A 25,619-nucleotide genomic window follows, 5' to 3' on the forward strand; every position below is an offset into this window, starting at 1 on the left:
TTTCTCAGTAACATTTACCCTTTTTTCCATTCCTTGCCTTTAAAGTACTTTCCAAGCAAAAGCAGCATCCTTTGCAAACCTAGGCTATTTCAAATATCTAGACTGCCAAATAATAAGCCAATTCTTTTAAGTGGTTCTTATCCACTGGGCAAATTTTTATTTTGCTTCAAAAAAAATCCAGTGACAGGAATCAGGTACTTGTCAGTGTGGACATTCTGGTTCAGAAGCAGAAAAACTTTCCTGCCTTGAGCTTTACCAGCCTTCTGAGTAAATTTTTGTTCCAGGATTTATGGACCAAGAGAACTCAAATGCTCATCAGACTTGGTGAGAGAGGAAAATGCTGGGAGTGAGTAGCAGAGTGCCTCAGAGCAGCTGAGGTGTGGCACTGCCCTGGGATAAAGAAGCTGTGGCTGTGAGTGCTGGGCTCGGTCCCACAGAGATGGGCTGGGGAAGCACCAGCCCAGCAATAAGGGATGGAGACCACAACGTGAGCACTTCTGAATTAAAAGTGTGACTTCTCATCAAATTCAGCAGTTAAAACTTTTCATGGGACTTCAGGAACTCCTGTAACCAAAAGTAAATGGCATGGCAATGTAGGAGCAACCCTGCTCTCAGGACTTACAGTATTTAAAAGCTGAAATAGTTGTAAATAGTAACATTCATTGCTCTCAGTCCTAATTCGGGGTCTGTGCTTTTGCCACCACTTGGTTTGCATGATCTAGTGGTCTCCATGGAAAGACAGATAAACTTCAACAGCTGTCAGAACACAAAAATTGACAAGGAGCATCACCTTTCCTGACTGTTTAAATCCTTTAAGGAAGTGTTGGAGCAATTAGAGAGGGAGTTTAATCTTTGCAGAGTGCATTAACACTCTCCGACCTCGCAGACAATAGATCAGACCTCAGACACATAATGCTTCCCTAAGGCTTTTTAACCAGAGCATTTGATCTCATTGCCACTCTGTGTGTCTTACTGTAGGTATCAGAGTGTGAGACAGGATTCATTGGGCACTAAAGGACCACGGGCTCTGCCAGTATTCTTACAACTTTCAAGAAAGAAAGCAGGAATTGCTTTCATTGCAATGCATGCTGCTGCAGAAGTACTACTTCCCAGAAAAAGGGAAAAAAAAAAAAAAGAAACAAAACAAGATTAAAACCATCCAGAGTAGCTCTGCAAAATGTCTTCATTTTTATTAATCTCATATTTCCTTTCTACTGCCACTGTTTATTTCCCAGCTTTGGAATATAAATCTATTTTTTTTTTCTTAAAAAAAAAAAAAAAAGCTTAGATTAGTTTTTTATTCATAGAAACAGTTATCTGATAATAATTTCAAAATACTTCATTTCTTAACCCCTGCAGAGGGACTTAAGGGAAAGGGAATTAGGAAGACAGGTCTAGTTTATTAAGGAAATTGAAATATATCATTGCAAATAATTTTCCCAAATGTGTACATGGAAGTATCTGGGGAAGTTTTCTTAACTGCTAGAACAAGTCATCATCTCATTCCTGATGGGCATGTTCAGTTAGAAAAAAAAAAAAAAGCTAATACCACTGTATCAATTATGCATTTCCCATTTAATATTCTAAACATTTTAAGAAAATTTGCTTAGTGCAAATTTTTAATGGAATTAGACTTTCTTGCCATCATGTTCTGACAGAAGCCACATCTCCAATGGCCAAAACATAATGGGAGGATAAAAGCAGCTCACTGTATTCCCACCCACTGCTAAAAAATGGGTGCTGCAGCCTCCCACAGCCCTGGGGGTTCTCCCCCACCATGCAATGCATTTGAGGTACCCACATGGCTAAAAATATTTAGATGAGGCTATTAATAGTTTTCATTAGCAGCAGGTTTTGTTTTACTTTTCTAGACCAACAAAAAGTGCCTTTTTGTGGAGTACCTGCATTACAAAAAGGTTTGGCTGCTGTTGAAATGGGTATCTCAAATTTGCCAAGCCAAGTGCATCACAAATGACAAAAAGGTCACATATACCCAGTATATTTAAAAACAAGCAAGCCTTCAAAGTCAAAGTGTAATGCAGTTATTTCTAATCTGAACAAACAATAGAATGCATCTAATGAAAGCTGACAATTGGCTTTGATACAGAGATGTGCTGCTCTTCTCTTCCATTAAAAGATGAAAGCTGAAGGAAAGTACAGAAGACAGTGACTTCTCCCAAAACAAAAGTAGAAAGTTCTGAACCTCGGCGAGCAAAGTAGTTAAAAGCTGTTTTAGTGAAGACTTTTGCTCACCTTTGGCACTCATGTCTCAGTAAACATGCTGACTTTACAGGGGTAATGCTAAAGGTAAAATAAATCAGCATATTAGACTGGTACAAAACACTACATGTTTTACATATTTATTAACACTTCTCAAAATCACAGCACTACCTTTAGAAAATAATAAAAAAAACCCCACACACAGAAAAACACCAAAAGAAACCTGCTAAGCTTGAGTACATCGTGGATGCCACAATTAAGAATAAGAGATTTAATTTTCATGAAGCTGTTGGGGAAGAGATCAAAACTCTATTGATGTTATTGGTTGCAGTGCAAACCTTTACTGTGGAAGCAGTCAAATTTATACATAATTAATAGCACAGATTTTTTTTTTTTTTTTTAATCAGATTTCTGGGATTTTGCAGTCATCCCACTGCTCCAGGTTTATTTCCAAGTGAATATTAAAAAAAAAAAAAATAATGGAAGGGACATACCCTGATTTAAGGTATTTTTACTATTACTGCTATCTTCAAACAACCCAAGAACTTTCTGCTTACTTAAGAATTACCTCTAAGTTAAAGCACATCTTAGCAACATCTTAGTTGCTAATAAAGAAAAGTAAAGCTCAATGAGAACAGGCTTTTAAAAAAAGTGTATTTGCTCTGCAGCTTCTCCACTAATCCCTTTTTATTTCAGAACTTGTAAAGGATCCAACTCTCTTATTTAAAAGAAAAAAGAAAAAAAAAAAAAGCCCAACAAGCAAAACTCCTTGAGAAATCCCTCAAGGTGTATCTCTCCATCATAAACCCAAAATGTTGCATTACCTTCAAATAGGAAATTTCTTCCAGTTGTCACGATTTCTGCAACTAGTGTTACATTAGCACTGAGAGAAAGGGTGAATTAATTTTTTTAAAAAAAATAGTTCAAGCAAGAGAAAGAAAACCTGCCAAAAAAATTGGACAAAAGCCTGAATGCCAGAGCTGGCTCATTCCTGAGGGTCCATCGCCATCTACAGGCTTTTCCTCCTCTCAGAAAACCTGATAATTCTATTCACACAGGATTTTTTACCCAAAACTAAGATGTAGTTTTTTTAACTGATGTTAAATAACACAGGTTTGCTCAAGCTAGAGGAGTTATAGTGATTTAAACCACCTACAGACGAGCCTCTACTTATTCCCTCATTTTGGAAGAATAAAAACTTCCTCTATGATTCAGGGGAATGTAGTGTTGCTCTAAGCTTACATTTGTGTTAAAAACAACAAACAAACAAACAAAAAACCTACGTTCTTAAAAATTAAAAGAGAAAAAAAAAATACTGACAGGGGTGTTCCACTTATGGCATAGGAAATAATAGTCAATGTCTAAAATTTTCCTATAAAACCGAGTGCTTTAAAGCACTTTCTGAGAGGTGTCAGGTCAAAGTAATGTGAATAATGAGCCAAACCCAAGCAGATGCTGACTGAAAGAAAATCAGTACACCTGTGGCTCTGGGGGGAAAAAGGAGCACACTAAGTATAAGAATTTTTAATTTCAATGGCATTTTCGCTTCCTTATATATACCTTTCTCATCCTACAAGCCATGGCTTTCCTGCCTTTTTTGTTTGTTTGTTTGGGCTGAGCCGTATGTTTTTCCCATACAGCTTGCAGAGTCTAACTCCATGCCAACTTCGGGAATTTTACAAATAAGCTTCTCAAATTCTGGTATTTCCAATAGTGGTGGGTAAGTAGCTTCTGTCTCACACTCCTGTTTAATGAGTCTCACGCAGATGCAACATTCATTCAACTCAGAATACTAATTTCATCTTTGTTTATGCAATTTCTAGTCTATGAATAAAGTGAACTTTCAGAAAAAGCACCAGGCAAATTGGGAAAATGAAAATGACTGGATCCTGACATGGAAAATCATCTATTTGGGATCAGATAAGACAGCAAATTATTGCAGATAAATTTCTCTTGGTTTTCAACCTGCCATTCAATTCAGAAGACTTACAAGTCAGAATCTTGTGACAAGAATCAAAAATTCAGAAGATGCCCAAGGGTTTTAATCTGAAGTTCCTCTAAAGGATTTAAGACTGAGAAAAGAAATACAGCACAAGAGAAAAGCCAGATTTCAGGTAGTGGGCACAGCAGCCTTGTCCAATTTTTTGGTGGCAAATTCCTGAAGTCAGAATGTAAGATAACCATAAAAATCATGAGCTAAATTCACCTTTGACATAATCTAAATTTTGCAATTTTGTTGGGAATAAAGGAACCAGTGCTGCCTTCTTGGAGAGAGATTTTCACCTTTTCTAAAACAGTTAAATAATAGAAAAAAGTAAAAAAAAAAAAATAAAAAGAAAAATAAAAAAAATAATTAAATGCTAATGTGTGATTACTCTCACAGTTGGGAGAACACAGAATATCTGCCAGTGAGGCGTTAGATACAGGAGTTCAGCATGTTAAATATACAAATAAACCCAGCAACAGGCAAGAGCATTATTTTACTGTGTTGAACAAAGCAAAATAAATACAAGGCATGCAAAAATAAATAGGAGAAGTACAAAATAGCATATGATCAACAGCAATCTTTTGCAAAACTTCAGGACTTCAAGACACAAGACATTATACATTAAGGAAAAATAAAAAATTTGAAAAAAAAAATATTAAAAAGGGCTTCACAAATCAAACGGCAAAAGTACAACACAATATAGCAAACTCCAGCCAGACCACAAAGAGGGTTTGCTCTTCATAAACATCAGATCAGGCAGCTAAAATTATTACCAAAGCACTCTTGTAACTGTCACCTGTGGTGGGTATAATTACAGGCTACTGCTGCAAGCACGCCCACGTCATATGGCAATAAAAGGACCTACAGCTTGCCAAGACCAGGCAGACAATGGAGGACACACACCACCTGACGAGAGCCCAAAAAGATCAGCCAGGGAGACTAATAAAAATGACAGCTTCGAAACAAATGGCAAAGCTTCTGTGGCAGAAAAAAAGGAAAAAAAAAAAAAAAAAAAGGTAAATATAAATAAATAAATGGTGCTATCAAATTAGCTGGAAATGCAAGCACTGAGCAGAGTTCTCCAACAGGTTGCACCTTGAGCACAAAGGCAGGCAGAAGGATTTGTGGATGCAGTTAGTTCAGGTTTTAGTTAGAAAGAGCCCTTTTTAATTTGCCTTTATTATTATTATTATTATTATTATTATTATTAGATAAACTGTATCCATTTGATCTTGACTTTGTGGGCTGTCATTAAATAGCCAAAGAGATGAAAACTACATTTCCAATCTGGTTTAGAAGAGTGACAGATACCTGTACTATTCAGCTACCATAGCACCAACACCTTCTAGGGATAAACCCACATACTATAACAAAGCTGAATTTCCTTCTCTTTGCCTTAATTCTCTCCTGGATGCCTGCATACACATTCCTGCTGACCAGCTGCACAGAGGCTTATCCTACATCAGGACTGCTCTTCTGCCCAAATACTTGGACCACAGAGAGTTTAACACACACAGCCAAGGTATTAAAAGGCTTTATCATCAATTAAACCCAACAAAATGCAATTAAAGACTGAGAAGCAGTGATTCAGGTCTCTCTCGTTACCAGGGCAGAGGGAATCATTTTGATGTGATGCATTCAAGTTTTGAGTACATGACACAGAAAGCCTCAAAAATATCAGCACAGCATATTTTAAGAGGAAGATCCCCAACCCCAAAATCAAGGGAATTGCTATATAGGGTAAATGCCTTGTTAGCCACACACAGAGGAAATGACTCCTCAGATGCAAAACATAGTTGTGCTTTTATTTTTATTTTGGAACATTTCACTGGTAAGAAGCAAATCCCCAAAACTCCTGAGCAGGAAATGTAAGGCCATCCATCTATTTCTAAGTTAAAAGGGATATTTGTACTGGTCTCTGCTCAGCTCCATCTCACCCTGACTCCAAAGCTTCAAACTTTGCTTTTTAAATCTTGTTTATTGTGTTGTCAAGGCTCAAAGTGGTTATTTCCCTATTAACTTTGTCCTTGTTTGTTCTTGCATTTTTGAAAGAGCTGGAAATAACATGTGTTTACTTTGCTGTGTGTCTCTCAGCATCGTCAATAACACTGTTGCTATTCCAGGAATTTTAACTGCTGCAGCAAAGCAAAGTCTGGGATCTCAAGCTTAAATTGTATTCCACCTCAACCCCGGAAGAATAATAGTGGAAATGCAAAAATTGCTGGGAAAAGGGTGAAACCATCTCCTCTAATTGTCTGGAGAAGCCTGTTTCTCATCTGAGCAGCCACTTGTGTCGGGTATCGTGCTCCTGACAGCTCTGCAGCCACAACTGGGGATTGCACAGGCACTGCCACCAGCAGCCAGGGGGGAGCAGGATGTAAACGTGTCCTCCGTCATTAGGAAAATACCTTTACTGGGATATAACAGCCCGAAATAAAAACACACCTCTCCATTCCAGCCTTTTCACTGGAGTTCCAGACGATTTTAAAGATGTGCCTTTGCCAGGGATTTGCAGAGGGAAAGAGGGGAAGAGATGTTGGGGGCTCTGAAGAGTTACTTACTAGGTCAAATTCCTGAAACCTGCCTCTTGCTGCTCCTCAGCAGCCCTAGCCTTAACACGAATGAATTTCTGTAGCAGCGTTATTTTTCAGCTTCCCTATTTAAATAGAAACTGCCTTCCTTCCTTTGCCGACTGCTTCTTTAGAACTGTAGCAAAACACAAGCTGCAAATGGGCTGAGAACAGCCCTTAGCAAAAGCTCTACAGTAAAGCGGATGTAAAGACCATCTCTTTTGCATTAATACTTTTTCCCTTCTTTTTTTTTTTTTTAAGTTTTTTCTTCTTCCAAGTTCCCTATTCAGTGTTTGAAGAATACTCATTCTTCTCTCTTTAGGATTACATCTATTCATTTTATTTAGCTTTTTAATGTGGAGACATTTTAATCTACCATTACTTTAATGCTGTTCCCGAATAGTTTGGGAACAATGATTTATATTTCGTCTTCAGCTGTGAGGATGAAAAAAAAGGGGGAGAAAAAAAAGACTATATCCTTCTCATCAGTTACACATGTAGTCATGGCAGGGTGGTTTATGCTTTGTATCAGGGAACTGCTTGTTCAAAATTAGCAGACAATCCACAGTGAAAGTAAGAAATGTTTCAGGGGAGCTCATGTGAGAGCACATCTTGCTTCCTCACCCTACAGAAGAGTGAGTTATTACCACCTACTGGTAAACACTCAATTAAATTAAACCTCTTTCTCTCTGCTTGGATGGCCAGAGGTGCAAGAGAAGTTTGGTGACTCAGTCTCTTATTCCATAGCTGCTAGTGGTCTCCCTTCTCCATAGATTTCTCATGTTCCCTTCATCCCAAGAATTTCCTCTTATTGATCTATAACTCCCCTCCCATCAAGGGAAAAATAAAATAAAATAAATCACTGTGTTGCAAAACAATGCAGGAGTTAGATTGGATGTTTTACCCGTATATTGTTGTCATGTCCAGGGTTGAATTATGCTCAGTACAAACAGGGCTGGAACATTTTGTGCTTTGCTTGGGAGAGCCAAACCATAACATGCAGGAGGACACTTGTCCACATACAGAATGAGAGATTTACCCCAAGTAAACTCCAGAAGGCTCAGATTTTGAGTTAACAAATATCTTTTCTGAGGGGATAAAGAACATTTCCCTCTTACTGATAGGCAATTAGCAATTTTAGAGGACACTGTCAACAAGCAAATGGCCTTTTGCCCATAGTTCATCAGTGTGAATATAGCCCAGCTCAACAGGGATCAAAAATTGTTCAAGTGTAATAAGATGATTGGTATCTTCTCTCTGAGATGAGTTTAGCTGGGCTCAGATCCAGCTCCTGTATCAGGAGCTGAAGTGGCAGTGTTCAATCACACACTCAGCAGAGATGCCCACAAGTTCCCAGGCTGCAGGCTCTGTCCTCTCTCTGCCACTGCCCCAGGTTAGACCTGAAGCAAACTGGCAGAGCAGTGCACATCCCTGCAGCCTCACCCAGCCAGCCCTGGGGCTTTTCAGCCTTCCAAGCTCCCACAGCCGGAGAGGCCAGTGCCAAAACTCAGGCATCCTCAAAGCTCCCCCTAGGCTTTGGAGATCTCAGTGGAGAACAGTGACAAAATCCCACCTCTGCAGCAAGGAGCACAAAAGCTTACATTTGGGTTGTGCTGCTGCACCCACAGCCCCAAAAGCTTCCTTACTCTTGCATCAGACAGCTTTCTGGGCAGCCCAAAGTGCTCCAAAATGACCCTGCACCTGTCATTTTCCCATTAAATAGCTGCAGTGAGTTTCACCAGAAGCCCCACATTCCCAACACCTTATGTTGCATCACCACACATTCCTCCCCTTCCTCCCAGTACTAAACCATCATAAAATAATTAGTAGACACAGTGCAATGTCACTGCAAAATAAATAAATACTATCTGTGCCTGCTGCATTCCTTTGTCTGGATGGCCCTGGCTGCCAGCAAGGGCTGAGCTGGAAAAATCACTCCCACCTGTCCCCACCCTGGCAGCAGCCTGGATCAGCAAGAAGCCTAAACCTGCTGGAGAATGGGAAATGCTGCCAGTGAAAATGAAGTATTCTGGCATGGGTGAGTGTGCAGGGACCCTGAAGGAATTCAGCAGCAGCACTGCCAGTCACACCAGAGGTGCTCTGGTGGCTGGTTTCCCATCATTTGCTTGATCCTGTCAACGTCTCTTGCAAATATCATACAAACTTTAAAAATATATATATATGATAGTAAAAATTCAAGTCAATATATCCTTTTAATTCCCACCAGATTTTTTTTTAATGCAATTACTGTAATTTCATTAAATGGCATAATTACCATTAATGCAGAGAAAACTGTCAATAGAAGGTGTAATTATGTTGTATAAAATCACAAGCACAATGTGCAATGATGCATAATTCCTCATGAAAATCATTGCGACTAAAATTAACTTTTAAATATTTTAAAAATACATATAATACAGTAAGAATGATTTGGTTATTACAGATTTCACTTCCACAACCAGCAAAGGGGGAACAGAGCAGGCAGAGAGCGTTTGCATACAGAAGGGAGGTTTAAGTGTGCAACAGGAAGGTAAGAAAACAAGTTTTTGTATGCATGGGTGGGGAAAACAAACAGGTTATAATCAGACTTACAGGCTGAGTTGGGAGCAGACATTCCCCAAGGCACATTACACCACACAACTCCAGCTTTTTGGACACCAGTAAAATACTGTGTGGAAGTGATGTCCCAATGGAGAAAAGTGTGATAAGAAAGAAGTGAAGAGGACCAGGCTAAAATTACAATACTGAGACTGCAAATGGGTAGAAAATTGTCCAAGGTAGGATGTGAAGTGTGTCAGGCACACGAGAAGGACCATACAGGGGTGTACTGAACTGTGTCCAGATAGCTTCAAAATAAAGACTTTTTTGTGATGTATGCTTCAACCAAAACACATCTTGGGTTGAATACAGAGATAACTGTACAAGATTAAACAGAAAGGAATGTCTGAAGGTCTTTTTGGTCTTAAAAAATCTACAAATCCTCCCAATCCCTGAACTGGTGGAGAAGACTAAACAAAGTGCTTAAAGTATCTCTTGGTATATGAAACACTGTCAACTCTACAGGCAATATTTTTCACATGGGGGAATATTCCTGATATTCCCAGGCACACACAACCATGTGTGACCATTTTTCACACCAGACCAGTGAAGAGAGGTAAACTATGAAGAACCCAGAAATGCTATGTGTGACCCTTTCCTCTGACCCAGGATGTTTTCTCCAGTTGTGTAACACCATTTCCACCAAACCCTTTATGCACAGGGCAAACATCACCAAAACTGAAATTCTGCTCTTCATCTCATCTCCCTTTCAGTCCGCTTTTCTAAACCTCTAAACTTGAAAAAATTCCGATTTTACATGTTCTTCAGCATAGCCCAGTGTCCTCTGTGCCTATACAATTAACTCAGATGAAAAATCATCAGATTAAAAGCACAGAACGCTGATGAAAAATGTGATTACATTTTTATAGCAGAAAAAGAATTCATCTACTCACATGTTCTTGGACTGTCTCCTCTCACCATTACATCCTAATAAAGAAATTTAGCCTGGGATGATGAATCTTATAAATGAGGAAACAGTGAGAGCATTTTTCTCATTCACTGGTGTCCTGCCTGTGCTGTTCTCTGTTTCCTCCCTCTTTACCTGTCCCTCTTTTCCTCTTACACCCCCAAAAGCAGCTGATGTCCTTGTCATACACAGGAGCTGTCGCTCTAATGGGGAGGGAAGACTGAAACAGGAAGGTGAAAGATTCCATGTCCTTGGCTATTGCTGTCCTCTGACAACCTCACAAATATTTTATCTGCCTGGCAGTGGGTTTTGCCTGATTGCTGGAGAAAACAAGGCTCAAGATTACACTGTCTGCTTGTCCTCCTCCTCCTCCCTCACTTCATTTCCCCTTGGAAGAAGGGGCATGGGTTACCTGCAGAGGGAAACCAAGGGAAATACCAGATCAAAATGATAATTGCCAGGGGCTCAAGGGACATCATCTGTAAGGAAAAATAATTTTTTAAAAATGCATTCTCTAGTTTGAGGGCCTAACTGGCATTGAGGCTACCAATGAGGGTTTTGTGAACCCAGCTGAAAAATGGGTAGAGAAGCTTTGTTCATCCTCCTCACCTCATCTTTTAACCAGCATGTGAGGAGTGGATTTTCCACCCAGACTGGGCAGGGAGGGATGCTGCACCTAACGTGCTGTGTGCGTATTTCCAATACTATGAACACTCACGCTGGAAATAGTGAGAGAGAGATGTATAATTAGCATTTCATTTTTAGTGCCAGAGCTGAATTTTCTCCATGTGAGAAAAATCAGATAGACTTAAATTTTGGGTTGTAGAAGAAGCCTGTGGTAATTATTCTTAGAGTTGAGTATTTTTATTCCTTTCCCATTACCTTTCCTTTCAGGAAACCAGGAGTATTATGGTTTCCAGTAAAGATGTTATCAACCTGCAACTTCTAACCTGCTCATACTCCTTTACACTGGAAATAAATTCCTTTTTCTGTAGACCCATTTTCCCACCTTCTTATTTTTCTGCCTCTCCCCCCTCTTCCAAACTTTTCCTAGGTTTGGAAAACAGAACTTGACAGCTGTAACTTCACAAGCAGTTTGGTGAAAAAAGAGCAATCCTTTCGAACATGTGCTTAGATTCCTGCTGTACAGTGGTGGCAGGACCTGGACATTGGGATTTTTTACCCTCTCTTTCCAGTCCCTGCATGAACAGCCATCTGATTCCCTTGGACACAATCACAGAACTCTTTTGCACAGCCACTCTTACTTCAGTGAGGTACCAACCACTCTGCTCTCCAGCCATTAACTATATATAATACCTACAATATAATATCTTCTGAATGAACTTCAAGAAACAGGAAGACAAAAAATTAGAGAGAAAAGACCCTCTTCATCCTACCCACGCATCTGTGTGATCCATCCCTCTGAACTACAGGGTGAAGACAGCTCCTCTGTCCTTGTTCTGAAGTTTCTTTCAATCAAGGATTGGTCTACTTTACCCATCTGTGGCAAATACACTGAAGTGTTTTCCTTAAAAAAGGCTTTAAGCATCTTACAATTCACAGACAGTAAATGCAGGAGAAAATCTTAGAGATGTGGATGTTGTATTGCCTAATAAACACTCAACTCAAAAACTTTTTTCTGCATGCTGGACCACCACAAAACGATTTTTGCAACCTTTAATGGCATGCCAAACATTTCAAGCATGAAGAAAATGTCACACCGCAGAATAAAGAGCAGGCAAAATCTTTTTGTGCTTGAGTGGGTTATGAGAAAACTGCAAATGGGGTGTTTACAACCAAGAGGAAAAAGGAGAGAGATGAGAAGTGGGAGAGGCAGGTGGAGAACTTGGCTTTTTGTTTGCTGAGTGCAGTAGAACTCACTGACCAGCCTTCTTTTTTTTTTAAACAATGTACTATTACAGCCAGGTGAATAAACTTGCAACAGGCAATGCCAGCACAGGCAGAGCAGGAACTGATAAACTGCAGTGAAGTGATGCCTCATTGCAATGGAAGATGGAAGGGACAAAACCCATCATCTCACTGCATCACCGAGACCAAAAGCATCTCCCTACATCATCACCACCTCCTGCCTTTCCTACCCCGCAGCTGCCACCTTCAAATTAAACATCATTAACCATTCCAAAGGCACCACTCAGCTACAGCTTGTGCCTGGTGGCAGGACATGGCATCCCCAGTGCTCGGTGCAGGAGGTGAACTCCTCTGCTCCAGGCCAGGAAAAGCTGCTCCTCAAGGTCGAATTTCCATCCCCACCAGGCCCAGTGTGGCCCAAGCTGCCCAGCAGCCACAAAACAGCAGCAGCAGCAAACCAGAAAGGGCTTTGTGCTGCTGGGGAGGAACACTCCAGATTTCAGATCACTCAGCCCCCATGCAACAAAAGAAAAAATCCACTTACCACGAATGCTATCAGGCTCTTTACCGTGGACTCCCAGAGAAAGCAGCTCCAAAGGAATTGTATTGTATTCCATATTGCCATGGTGATTTTTTTCACGCGATCAACATTTCTTGATAAGATCTGATAAATATTGAGTGGGAGGAAGGGAGGAGAAGAGGAGTTTAATCAAACACACTAATATACTACTATTGCTTCAGAAACAGGGATAATTTAAGCTACAAATGTACACAGGGGCACATATTACAAATAAAGCCTCTATTTCAGACACATTCACCAGCTCCTGTCTGCTTTCTGATTACACACAAACCTTCCAGATTTTCCTCACTCCTTACAAAAAAAAAAAAACAGGAAAAAAGGCACAAAGAGATGCAAAAACTAAAATTAAAAAAAAACAGTTAAACTACCTCTATCCTCATTCAATTCTTAAAATACATCAGTGTCTCAGGAAAAGGGACAGAGAGAATGTAGCCTGCTCCTCTTTTCTACATATTTTGGACTAGTCCATAAAAATAAACAGGGATTTTTAGACTTATTATAGGGCCCCTCGATTCTAAAGAGCATAATGGCCATTGTTCTGAAATCCTATGGACTTTTTGCATAAGGAATTTAGCCCTGGTTTCTTCCTTCACAAAGAAGGGAATAAGGCTCTCATTGAGCTTTAAGTGCTGCGAACTGTGCAAAATCCACAGCTATCATTTTCCCCACTCTGAAGCACAAAGCAGAACTACTGATGCAAGCCAGATCAGAAAGCAATTTCGTGTTAACACAAACAAACCTTTTAATATATACAGAAATACACTGAATTTACATGTGTTCAGCATTTTATGCATAAATAGGTTTTGTTCTTGCAACCGTGCTACAGCAATTCAAATCTTCCCAAAACAGATGCAAAAGCTTAGCCCAGACACAATTTTCACCTTTTTAGAAAATTTGCGGTTCTCCTCAGTAAAGCGCTTTTCCCGGGGCTTGAATGTTCTAATACTTGCTTTTATCTAGAAAGAATAAATAAATAAAGAAATAAAAATAACACCATGTAGTTTAAAAGGAGTTATTTCAGTTTCACAGCAGCAGTGCTGCTCAGGAAGATTAGGAATTTCAGCATCTCTCACTCCTCTGTGTGACACAGGAGTTGCTTTTCATACATATTTTCCACAATGAGGATGGAGAGGCAGTGGCACAGGCTGGCCAGAGAGGGTGGATGCCCCATCCCTGGAAACACTCAGGTGGACAGGACTCAGACCAGCCTGGTCTAGGGGTCTCTCTGCCCATGGCAGGGCAGGTGAACGAGATGAGCTTTAGGGTCCTTGGAAACCAAACCATTCTGTGATTCCAAGCTGAGGAAAATGCAGACAAGTTAAATGGGGCGAGGCTGGACTCACTTCAGCAGGAGCAGAGCTGAGGCACAGCCCACGATGGCCTTAATAAATAGGAGTTAAACTCAGTAAAAGGCTGGAGGGCATAAACGATTGAGACTGACTCAGCCACCTAAAAACTAAGCACTGTGTCCATGCCTCATTAATTTTCCTGTCAACACCCTGGGAAGAGAACATCCTGGGTCAGCTTTTTAGGGGAGAAGTAGGTGTTAAAAGTAATGTATAATGAAATGAACCTGAAGCCCTTTTTTGGCTGTTGCAATTGAATCTGTGGCTACAGCAATCAGAACCTCCTTCCTAATGTGCTTTTGTTAAGCACTTTATTTTTATTTTAAGGAGGGTTATTTGTCCTTCCAGAAATGTCCCTTCTCTGTTCCATCCACCTGGAGGGGCCACGGCTCTGACTGCCCAAATCTTATTCACTCACAACATCAAACATCCCTCCACCAGATGCAATGGGGACAGGACTTTTCTGGCTTGGTTCATGGTTTTAAAAGCATCACCCCCACCCTTGTCCTTGCAGATTAGTACTTTTCTTACACCAGTGATAAGCAAAAAGAAAATACTTCTACTTACAGGATTAAATAGGACATCCAGCTCCAAGTAAATCACTCCTTTTGAAGCACGCTCCAAGTCTTTATTCTTCAGTGTGTAACAACTTTGTTTACCATTTCTAATCTATAGTTTGGGGTGGGGAGGGGAGAAAAAGCATCAATATTTTCCTGGCTGTAATCCTCAATATAATTTAAAGACATTGCAAACAAATAAATAATTAACTATAACTCAAGCACAAAGGAATAAAAAATAAAAACTTCCCCCAAACCCTGATAATATACTTGGAGCCTAAAACACAAAACAACCGTTGGATTAGAGACCTATTAAATCTCTTATGGTCCAACTTTAATTTTCAGACCTTGTACTTTATAGTAGAGCAGTGCACGCAATAACCAGTCTGAAAATTCTGCCCTGGAAGCCAGTGAGCTGATGGAAGTAATCAGCCTCTGTTATTACAAGTTTAAAATGGGATTTTTCTTCCAAAGTTTAGGAAAAGAGCTACAAACAACAACTTTACCTACCTATTGCACACTCCAGTACACTAAACCACTTCTTAATGCTTAGTTTATTGCGACGTTATCAAATTATTACCCAGCAAACGAATACAATCCAAAGAAATGAATTGGTTGAAGTGGAGCAAATGCTAATGTAACAAATGTTCAAAATTAACTAATTCATGTAAAAGACTTCTCTCCCCAGCCCACCCCTGAAATTCAATACCACTTCTCTGCTCTGATCAACGGGTTGGCCCTATCTTATTTAAGCATCTATTAAACAAAAAAACAACCAGCCCAAAACCAAAATACCTTCCTTGCCATTTTGTAAACTATTTGGCTCAAAGCAAAAGCATTCTCTCTTCAAAAATGATGGCAGAAATGTATTTATTATACACAGTAGGATATGTATTGATTAAACATTTGGCTTTTTAGGAAGCAGACCAGTTAATTCTAAACAGCAATAACATAAAAAACTGCAGCTTACCAAAAAGCTATATTGAGGGACTGTAATGATCAAAGATTAAAGATAAGGGAGGAAATTTGGGGGCATGAAATTGCAACCATATTTAAAATGGCTATTGCTGCTCTGGCATTTAGAAGAGGCACTCATATAAACCATGGTAGAAATGACTAAGGGAAAAAAAAAAGGTGTAATAGGAACGAAGTGATTTCACAAGACAAGGGAAAGGTCACTTTCTTTCCAATGTTGCTCCACCCTTTCTATACCAAACTCTTGTCAAAGAGTGGATGGGATTTCTGCCTAAGGGCTGAAAGGGAAGAGGGATCTCACAAGGACCAATTTTGCATCCTCAGTGGTGTATGGCCAGGAACTATTTCCTATTTTCTCATCCAAAGCCTTACAGTTACAGAGACCTATGTGGAATTCATTTACTACCAATAAATAATAACAATAACACTAAACTCTCACAAAGCACCTCTGCTTTCACCACAAGAGAGCACACACCGTGCTGGAGCTGGCAGCAAAGCATGCTGCAGCTCCCAGGAAAGGGACAGGTAAAAAAACATTTTGCACTCCTGCAGCCTCAAAACAGAAGAGCTGCCAAAGGGATTAGACCCTTTTCTAGGGCCAAATGGACTGGCATCAGAAGGTCCTTGGGCCAACTGCCACATACAGCATTGTCAACACATCATAAAGGTTTCTGCTCTCTTACCAGTTTGCTTTTCCTCCCTTCAAAAAAAGGAAAGCCAAAAAAAAAATTAAATTTACTGAATGAAAACAAAATTTTGTTTAGAAAATTGTGATTTTGTTAAATTTTACAAATTAAAGGATAAATGGTTTTACTGATGGCAGGGATACTGAGACAGAAATATTTGCTTTGAGGTTGTTGGTGCAAGATGATGCCCCAGCAACAGGTTTAGCCTGAGCTTTGATTCATGGATTCTGCTGTGACAGGATAGAATGTACTTTTTTCCCAGTGTGTCTGCAGAGATGCAGATGTCCAGTATATATCACAATATCCTAATTCTGGATTCTCCATGGTTATTAATTGTAGAGCTGAATTTCCTTGTATTTCAGGTACACGTATTTCTCATCACATTTCAACCAGTTACACCAAAAGCAACAGCTAGTGGGAAGGTCTCTATATTCCTTGGGATATATTTCTTTCTTACGTCTTTCAAGAGCATAACCCAAAAGGAAAAGAAATGTGACATAGAGGTATATTGAGAGAAAAAGGAGAATAAATGTTTCTGAGTATTTGAGCCTGATACTGTGGTATTCCACACTCGAAAAAAAAGCTTTGAGGAAAAGACTCTTCATTTTAAGAGCTGGAGCTGAATCAGGCATTTTGGCCATGTGTGCAGGTGTTTTCAAACAGTAAGTTTAAAATCAGCAACAAGTAATTTCCACCTCTGTATTTTCCAATGGGGGTTGCTTAGGAAACTTCTTGAATGGTGTCATTATTATTGTTGCTGCTATTCTTAAATTGAACAGGGCAGGAAGTAATGAAGTGCAAATGAAGTTTTAGAGTCAGATTTATTTGGCATATTTGATTCTGTGTTCAAACTCTCTGGGAAAAGATGTGCAATTATAACTCAGCCTAGGACTAAACATTCATACAGATACTTTAGCTTTAGACTTTCTTCAGAGGGGAAAAAGCACAAGAGGAGGACGGCAGGCTATGGAATGGCTTGCCTCCATTGCATTTTCATTTGGATAAAATAGGAAAAAAAACCCTGAAAAAGTCAGACAAAAGACTCCCTTACAGTTTTGGCACCATGCTAGGGCAGAGTGGTTCAACAAAAGGTACAGGGTAATTCTAAGACCCACGACTGCATGGAGATTACACTGGTGGCATGCCTCAACTGTGCCCACAAGAAAACATGCAAAAGAGCCTTAAATACTCCTCATTTTCACTGCATCCTGTTCTTGGGGCAGAGCTCAGATTCTGTTCAGCTTCTCCCCCAACTTGAGAGACAGAGCTACAATAATTTAATTTTGCATCTATTTCTTTCTGCCCTCTGGGTACTTTCCCCCAGTCTCTGCTATTCCCAAAGACTGCTTAAATTCTCTCTCCAGCTGTGGGAAAGAGCAGCCAGGGCTGGGGGAGCAGGATGAACCTCAGTGTCAGAAAGATCAGGTTTCTTCTGCCACCCAAACACCTTTTGCTACAAACCTGATGATATAACATGGACTTGACTCAATGAGTAATTCTGAAATCTGTGTCTAAAACAGCTTAACATCTACTTATAGGAAAAGGAAGGGAAAGGAATATTCAAATTAAATGTGAAAATATCTGCAGGTAAGCACCTTAAAGAGACATAATCAATATTATTCCTTTATTGATGATGGCTTATATCCTCTCTGAATACTAATGCCTGCATTCTCTGAAAGCTTCTTAATAGCTTACTGGGGCTCAACCACCAAGCAAGACTGCTCATAACCCTGGGATTAACACGAGGACAGCAGTGCCTACCACACCCACATGCTGCATTTTGCAAGGTCACCATCAGAAAAACAGTCTGGCTTTTCATCCCATGGGAATTTCTGATGTTTGGGGCATCCCCCTCTTCTGAGTCAACACAGAAAGAAAAAACCATATCTATATTTTCACAGAAAGAACTGTAAATTCTGTGTCACATCCCTTCTCCATACAGGACCACGGAAAGGAAATTGTCAGTTGGAAGAAAAGGTGAAATTCTTTTTTGCAATAAATATTTTGGCCTACAGAGGCAATTGAGGCAAAACACTCCCTGAAGTTGCCTCTAACTGAAGGAAATGTTGAGGCACACGAGACCACCATCCAGTCAAGGTCCAAAGTGCACCAGGTTCCTCTCAAATGAATGAATATATTTGCTAAACTCTTCGCACAGATGTCCCCAGTAAAACAAATGTGACTAAACACAGTATTGATGTAGCCAGCCAATGCTAAATCTATTAAGCAACAACCTTCTGACCGCTTGGGAATTTTAATGAAATAGCAAAAGCCAAGATTGATATGACACAAAACACAGAGAAGACAGGACCCTTACGCAGCAAAGCGTGTTTTTTCATTGCTCTTGTCTTAAAGAAATATGGTTTAGAGCCTTTTTTTTTACATTGATTTTAAGAAAATTTCACTCTGTATCCAGCTTTGATGCAGATTCAATGTCATATATTGATGACCTGACAGAAGAACGCTGGGTTAAACCTCTGTACATCAACACCCGTGACGTGTGGAGAGGGTAATGGCTACTCTCCAAGGGTAATTCATCTAAAGCATTTGGGACCTCTGATATTCCTGCTTGAGCTCATTGCTGATGCACAATGTCATCCCTGCATAGCATAAAGCTGTCTTGTAATAGACACACACCTCCCCTTATCAAAGGACACATTTCCCCAGGAAAAGATGAAAGCAAGCCACATATTTGATCCACCTGTATGTGAATAAAGAGGTTTTTGTTCCTCCCCTTATTCACCGAACCAATTTTGTACAAAATGCCTGTTCCTTCACTCCAAAACTCTTTACCCCAAACACTTCACTTTGAATAACCTTCTGTGGGATCCAAAGCGGAATGGAGATTTGGGGTTTTGGCAGAGGACTGCTGTCCAAAGACCAAAGAGATATGGAGCTGATGGACTGAAAGAAAGCAGGCAGGGCTTTCATATGAGGGCTTTGAGCCAGTCTGAGGAGGAGCTGAAAACCCTGGGAGCACAAGGATCCTAGGTGATACTTGAGACAACATCCCTGTTGATACCTCTTCAGTGAGCAGCGGGTGGCTGGGGGAGATTCTAATGTCAGAAACAAGACATTGTTTTGCCTGGAAGAGATGCGGGGGATTTTTCCCCATTCCAAAAATCCTGGTTCATGATCAGGACAAGAGGCAGAACAGACAGCACACTTCACAGATGCCTCCATTGCGTAAACACAGCCAATTTCACTTTTCTCAAACTCTAAAACTTTCTCCTGGAAAGGACTCTGCACTTATGGTCAAGTGCTAAGTAAGTGCAATCATCAGGTGTCTGCTCTCTGAATCCAGGCCATCCTTTAGACAATTAAGCTTGCCAAAGGCACACTCCTTGTTTTCAGTGTATCGTTGGCTACTGACCTTGCCTGGCACTTAAGAATATTTCATAGACCTCTTCCTGTTGGCTGGAAAAAAAAGGGTGCAGCTGAGGACTACTCTGAGCTGATAATCCAGCAGATAAAAAACATCCCATTCTGCGCTACAACTCTTCACTCAAAGGCCTTTCTACATCAGGATATTTGATTTACTCTGCTTTCAAATTCATTGAAGCACACTATATACTCCCATGTCTCTAATAACTTGCAGCCTTCTAGGAGATAGGAGTCTCTTGAAGCAGAAGAAAAAAGACAGACCCTCACAAAGAGACACATGGTTGCCTTTACTAAGATCTAGGACACAAAGGAACACAGAGATAGAAAGGACTTCTTTGATAATTAGTTCAAGTCCCCCAGAACCTACAAAACTTCTAAAACCTATCAAACTTCTTTCTTGAAGTAATAAAGTTTTTGCCCTACTTCTCCGTTCCCCCGGTTCTTCTCTAGTTTCTGGCACAAAAGCCTGCTCTGTTCAGCACTCATGGGCTTCCCTTTCACTCCCCATGCCCCAGGATCTCCCTCTTGGCCCAAGGCTTGGCCAAGCCATACTCCATGGGTCAGCTCTGGCAAGAGAAGGATCCATTCTGCTGGACACCGTGGTAGCACTAATTTCTCTTCTAGTGTGAATTGTGAACGTGGCTGACCAGAGCAGTGTTTGAGATGAGGTCTCATACATGCCTTAGAGGAGGACAGTAATTTGATAAAAAGAACAGAAGAAAAAAAGTACTCTAGGTTGATCAACATGGAAAAGTTAAACTCCAAACTTTTCTCCCTCTGTTGCCAAATTCAGTTTATTGCTAGCAAAATGTGCATTTATCCAATTCTGCTTTATCACATCTACCAGAAAGTGAAGTTTGCAGCTTTATTCATCATTTGGCACCTTAAAAGTCTTCTCATGATGCCCAGCATTTTATTTTTCTTACTTGGTTCCTGTAATAATCCTAGATCACAGGATTGATGTTCATCAAGGATGAACAGAAAGAATACATCATTTCACCATCCCTGCATTTTTGTGCTGCAAGGTTATTCCTGTGCTAATGTGATGATGAGGGTGTAGTCATGTTTGTAAAATGCCAGTGTGGGACTACTGAACACATTTAACCCAAACTTCAGTGTCATATTAATTAAACATTTCATATCCCTCCAACATTTACTTTATTCAAGGCAATTTTTCATTAAGAAAAGAATCTAGTCATCCATGAACAATTCCTGAAGTAAACTTCACATGCTGACAGCTCACAAGTCAAACTTGTGCATTTTTAACAGGAAAAAAGAATGGCAAAAGCACATCTATTTTCAAAAGACAATTCAATGCCAGGCAAATATTAGGCCTGATTACATACAGAAATTAAATCTACATGATTTGTGAGGCTTCCCTGAGTCTTTAACTTTTGTTCTCCTTTAGTATATTTATCTAAATGGTTCAAAGGATACATTCAAAGTTGCAGTCAAAATGACAACATACACTGAAATTCCCATTTGAAGAAAAAGAGCTCAGAAAATTACAGTTCTCTATCTGAGCAGACCAAGTTAATAGGGGCAAAATGTTTTTAATCAGAAGCAGAGATGAGTATATTTACACTAGATTTGACTGAAATAGGAGGCAGAGAAGTTTGGATGGGAAGGAAGAAGATCAGTTGGCAAAGGAAAGCATAAACAATTTTTTTTTATTTTTTTTTTATCCCAAACCTTGGACACAGAAAAACCTACACTGAATAGTTTGGACATTACCACACACATGCACTCCCCTCCTCTGCCTTGTTACATGCTTCCTAAGGGATACTTGACAAATGCCTATAAAATCAACAGAAAATCCAAATCTAACATCTTCTCACTGTGAGCCCACACAGCCTGCTGCTGATCATGCAGGCCATTTGGCAAGCACTGGGTCTGCAGGAGAGCAGCTGCTCCAGCCACTCTCTTCCAGTAACATCAGAGATATGAGGACTTGGGGAGTAATTAACAAAGTGATCAAAAATGGAATAAAAGATGTTAAGAGGTTTTTTCCTCCCTGTAAACATCAAATAATCCACCATGCCCAACTGACTCTAATATTATTCTAAAATAGGAGATATTGACAACTCAAGCTACAAAAATAGATGAACAAACTAAAATATTCTCAAAAAGATCACGTAGTCTGAGCCACGGAGGGAAGAGCATTGTAAAGCTCAGAACAGTGTGTGGCCACACAGAGCTCAGTATTTACTCCTGTATCTTAGGCTCTTTATATCCCCAAAATGCTGGGGCTCCCCTGTTTCAGACACCAGTGTGAACAGCACAGGGTGGATGAAGCCATACACACTTTTGTGGAGAGATTCAGAAGCCACATTGCTTTTAATTCACATATACAAGAAATACACTTATTTAGACAAAATCACAACTGGAGCACATAGACCTATTTCTTTGCCACTATAAAGTATTCCTTAGTTTGGGATCATATCCTCTAAGTCAGTTCAAGAGTTTCCTGGGCAGTTCATTATTTATTTGGAAATACCAAATGTTTCAGTCCCCCTCTCTAATCTTGACTGGTCCCTTACCTAAACTGTGCTGGTGCTGTGAGGCTTATATGGTCTGCCTTGATCAAATGGGACCTTTGCTTTTTTTCTAGAAATCTCCCATTTCCCCAGTCTCTGCTGGGACAGAGCCCCACAAATCCATCACTGCCTTTCCTGCAGCAGCCAGAAAAACTCAAAGATAAACTCTCGCCTTAACCCTGGAAGATGTGTGCCAGCCTTTCTGCAGAGGTGAATCTGCTTTCACAGGGACGTTTCAAATCCATACTGCAATTTTGCACTCTGCAGTTTCAATCAGGATCCACCATCTGCCTATTTGAGAGTGCTATTACCCACAGCATCACACCGAGCATTACCAACAGCATCTCACCACAGCCTGTGTTGCTGGAATTGGGTTATACATGGAAAGCATAAATGCCATCATAGAATATCCTGACTTGCAAGGGACTCACAAGGATCCTTGAGTCCAGCTTCTGCATGGGACAACCCTGAGAATCACACCACGATGTTTGTACAACAGATCATCAGCCCACACGTTTGCACAGGGCCCAACTGCACAAATTATCTGCCACAGCCTCCCCTCAGCACAGGGAATCTCCTGCAAAGCATCACTGCCTCACAACTCACAGAAACCCCCCTGCTCACAGCTAAACGTGTTTACACAACTTGGCTAATATGACACAAGAGTCCCATGATGTTTCAAGCCTCATCTACTAATTGATTTAGTAAGTCACAGCCTAGAAAGTTCTTCCTGCACGTTACTGTAAAAGCTACCAGAACCTTCTGTGACACTGCATATACACATGGAGCTGTTTATGGCCTCTTGATCTGGTTTGCTCACTATTACTACCAGTCTTGTTTCAAAATTAAATCAGTCTTACCAAACACAAAGCTGCTTTTCCCCCATTCCTCTATTAAAGTCTTTTAATGATCCTTTCATGTTCCACTCTCTTTAGCTTGGCCTTTTTTGGCTGTTTCTGAAAAAGCTTCTCCTTAATCTCCAGAGCAACCACTTTCCCCTGAGCCCGCTTTGTTTCCAGTTCTGATTTTATACTCCCATGGTAGCGCTCACTCCTCACATATTTGTTTACAGAACAAAAGCCACCAGTCTTTAAAAGCAGTGGAATGGAGTGGAAAACACCCCTTTTAGGTAATTTCATTCTGCTGTGCCAGTAACAACAGCTATCTCTAGTCAGTCCTACTGCGATGTGCACTTTCTTGGAGTAAAAAGAAGCAAGAGGGAACAAAGACTAAATGTTAAAATGTTACCTTCAGAAGATGATGTGGAAACACACAGAACAACTCAATTATGTGTTCAAACCTACGTGGCACTGATGAAGTATGGACATTTCTGCAATTTGCTTTCCAATCAACCAAATTTGCACTAAGACAGGTTGACAATGCTTGTTACACTAAGGAGAACCATAAACATTGCCAATTAAGGCATGCATAGATCACAAAACCTGTTTAAATCTGTGGGGTTTTGTGCAATGGGGGAAAAATAAACCACATCTTGTTCCCAGCCAACCATGATACATGTGGTAAAGGTAACTTACAGACAGCAGAGGGATGGCAACTTTTCCAAGGAAATCAGGGGGTTTATCTCCATCTTCATCAAACACTGTCACTTCCAGAACATCGTGAATGTCTTTAATAGGGCTGGAACAAAAAATTGCAGACACATAAAAAATAATATTCAATACAAATGCACACAGTCTCCACAAAGATCTGAGACTACTGTTTTACTAATTAAGTTTGCATTACCCTGGGGTATATAACTAGCATTTAATTAAATTCCCCCCAAAATGAATCAAGTGATGGGTATTCCCCAAGCTTTCCCCTCATGTTTCAGTTGCATAACTAGGTGAAGAAACTACCAGACAGGGAGTTTTTGGTATTTTTTGTAGTGGTGATTCTATCAATGTTAAACTCAGCTCTCCAACAGAGAATGCTGATGACTGGGAGAGGCCAAGGACTGAATTCAAACCCAGATTTCATTGCATTAAAACTTGGTGACACATACAGGTATTGCAGAAAACCTGGATACAATGGGGGGGCTTTCCAGTGGTATTGAGAGCTCTGGCTGAAATGAACTCATCCACCCAAAACAATCCACACTGCTCCAAAATAAATCTAAATCATCAATATCTCTAAAGGGGCCTAATTAAATTTTTTTTTTTTCATGGACAAAAATCTAAGGAGAGATGAGAGTGCCTGACTGGCTGTGTGGACTTGGTGCTTGGATTAGCCAGGCAACATTAGTTAGAAAGTTAGAGAGAGTCCATAGCTGACATTTCTGAGACCCACAGGAAGTACAGACACAAACTTTCTTTTGAAATAAAATAAATTTGGATTGTTATTGGATTTATTTTGCTGGCAGAACATCCGACAAGACTCATCTGCTGGCATAGTCTCAGAGAAAACAGCGATGAGTGGAAGCTTCTTGAGAACAAAGTATGAGAAAGGACTCTAAGGGAGAAGCATTCAGCTGTACCCTTGAATTAAACAGAAATCCAGCAAAGTATTTCTATTAAAGAAATCAGATAGTTTTTCTTGTGTTCTCATCCAGCCTAGTATTTATAAATGTTGCTTTAGCAAGAAGTTCATAATTTTCAAACTGTTCTTCCAGTGGACAGATGCAAATATCACAAATGCTTCACTGCCAGCCTTTGCACAGACTGCTGCAGCCTTGGGAGACATTTATCTCACTCACTTATTCACAAAAATCTTTGTCAGCATAAAGCAAGATTAAAAAATTGGGCTGCCTAAAAGCAATACCTAAATTATTAACTTTTATTATTAATAAAGTGAAAAAATAAAAGAATATCTTGATTTCCATAAAAATTTAAGCATCTAATTTGGAGCATGTTTGACTAGTTTAAATTCAGAAGATATACCAAAACCAATGTGAGCTCTAATTCTCTGCTTACTTCAAATTAAACAAGGATTCTACCAAGATTCAATGAAACATATTTTATTTTAAGTTACGGAAAATGTAGGCGTGAGTATCTGGTCTCAGCTTTCTGTTACATTATCTCTTGGATCAAGCTATGACTCCATTATGTCTAGTCATGATTCTTCCTATAAATATCACAGTAATTTTTCTTTTAATGACTTCTATTAATAAACTCCATGCAAGAACTAGTAAAAAGTAAAAGGCTTTAATTAAGTTATATTTGAGATTTCTCCAACATCCTCTCTGACTATGAAAAAAATTACATATCTTAAACTTGACCTTTGTATTTTCCCAAAGTCGATAGCTTTGCTAGCTAAGCTGATGGAGTTGCTGCATGGTTTCCAAAGTAATCCACTTACAATGTGAAAACTTTGTTCCACTCTGGATTGAGGTTCTTGTAAACAGTGTGTGTTTGAAGCATGTCGTTTCCCAGCTCCAAGACACAGAAAGGATCACTTTTGCCTAGAA

The 25,619-nt window shown here is 39.9% G+C and overlaps 1 protein-coding gene across 4 annotated transcripts in view; it reads right to left on the reverse strand.

Annotated features, from left to right (window-relative positions):
* The window catches only part of MCTP2 (multiple C2 and transmembrane domain containing 2), a 117,659-nt gene that overhangs the window by 33,236 nt on the left and 58,804 nt on the right, over positions 1–25,619 (reverse strand). For all 4 annotated transcript variants that reach the window (XM_014251359.2, XM_088063114.1, XM_088063113.1 and 1 more), the window contains 5 exons: positions 25,511–25,613; positions 23,752–23,854; positions 14,645–14,746; positions 13,613–13,687; positions 12,696–12,815 (listed from right to left, as the gene is read on the reverse strand). In XM_014251359.2, the coding sequence (XP_014106834.1) occupies positions 12,696–12,815; positions 13,613–13,687; positions 14,645–14,746; positions 23,752–23,854; positions 25,511–25,613 (503 nt within the window). The remainder of the gene's footprint in view (positions 1–12,695; positions 12,816–13,612; positions 13,688–14,644; positions 14,747–23,751; positions 23,855–25,510; positions 25,614–25,619) is intronic.

This window comes from Pseudopodoces humilis, chromosome 16 (assembly GCF_049639895.1).
Source record: "Pseudopodoces humilis isolate 2021_Gansu_Grassland_sample_001 chromosome 16, ASM4963989v1, whole genome shotgun sequence".
Lineage (NCBI taxonomy): Eukaryota > Metazoa > Chordata > Aves > Passeriformes > Paridae > Pseudopodoces > Pseudopodoces humilis.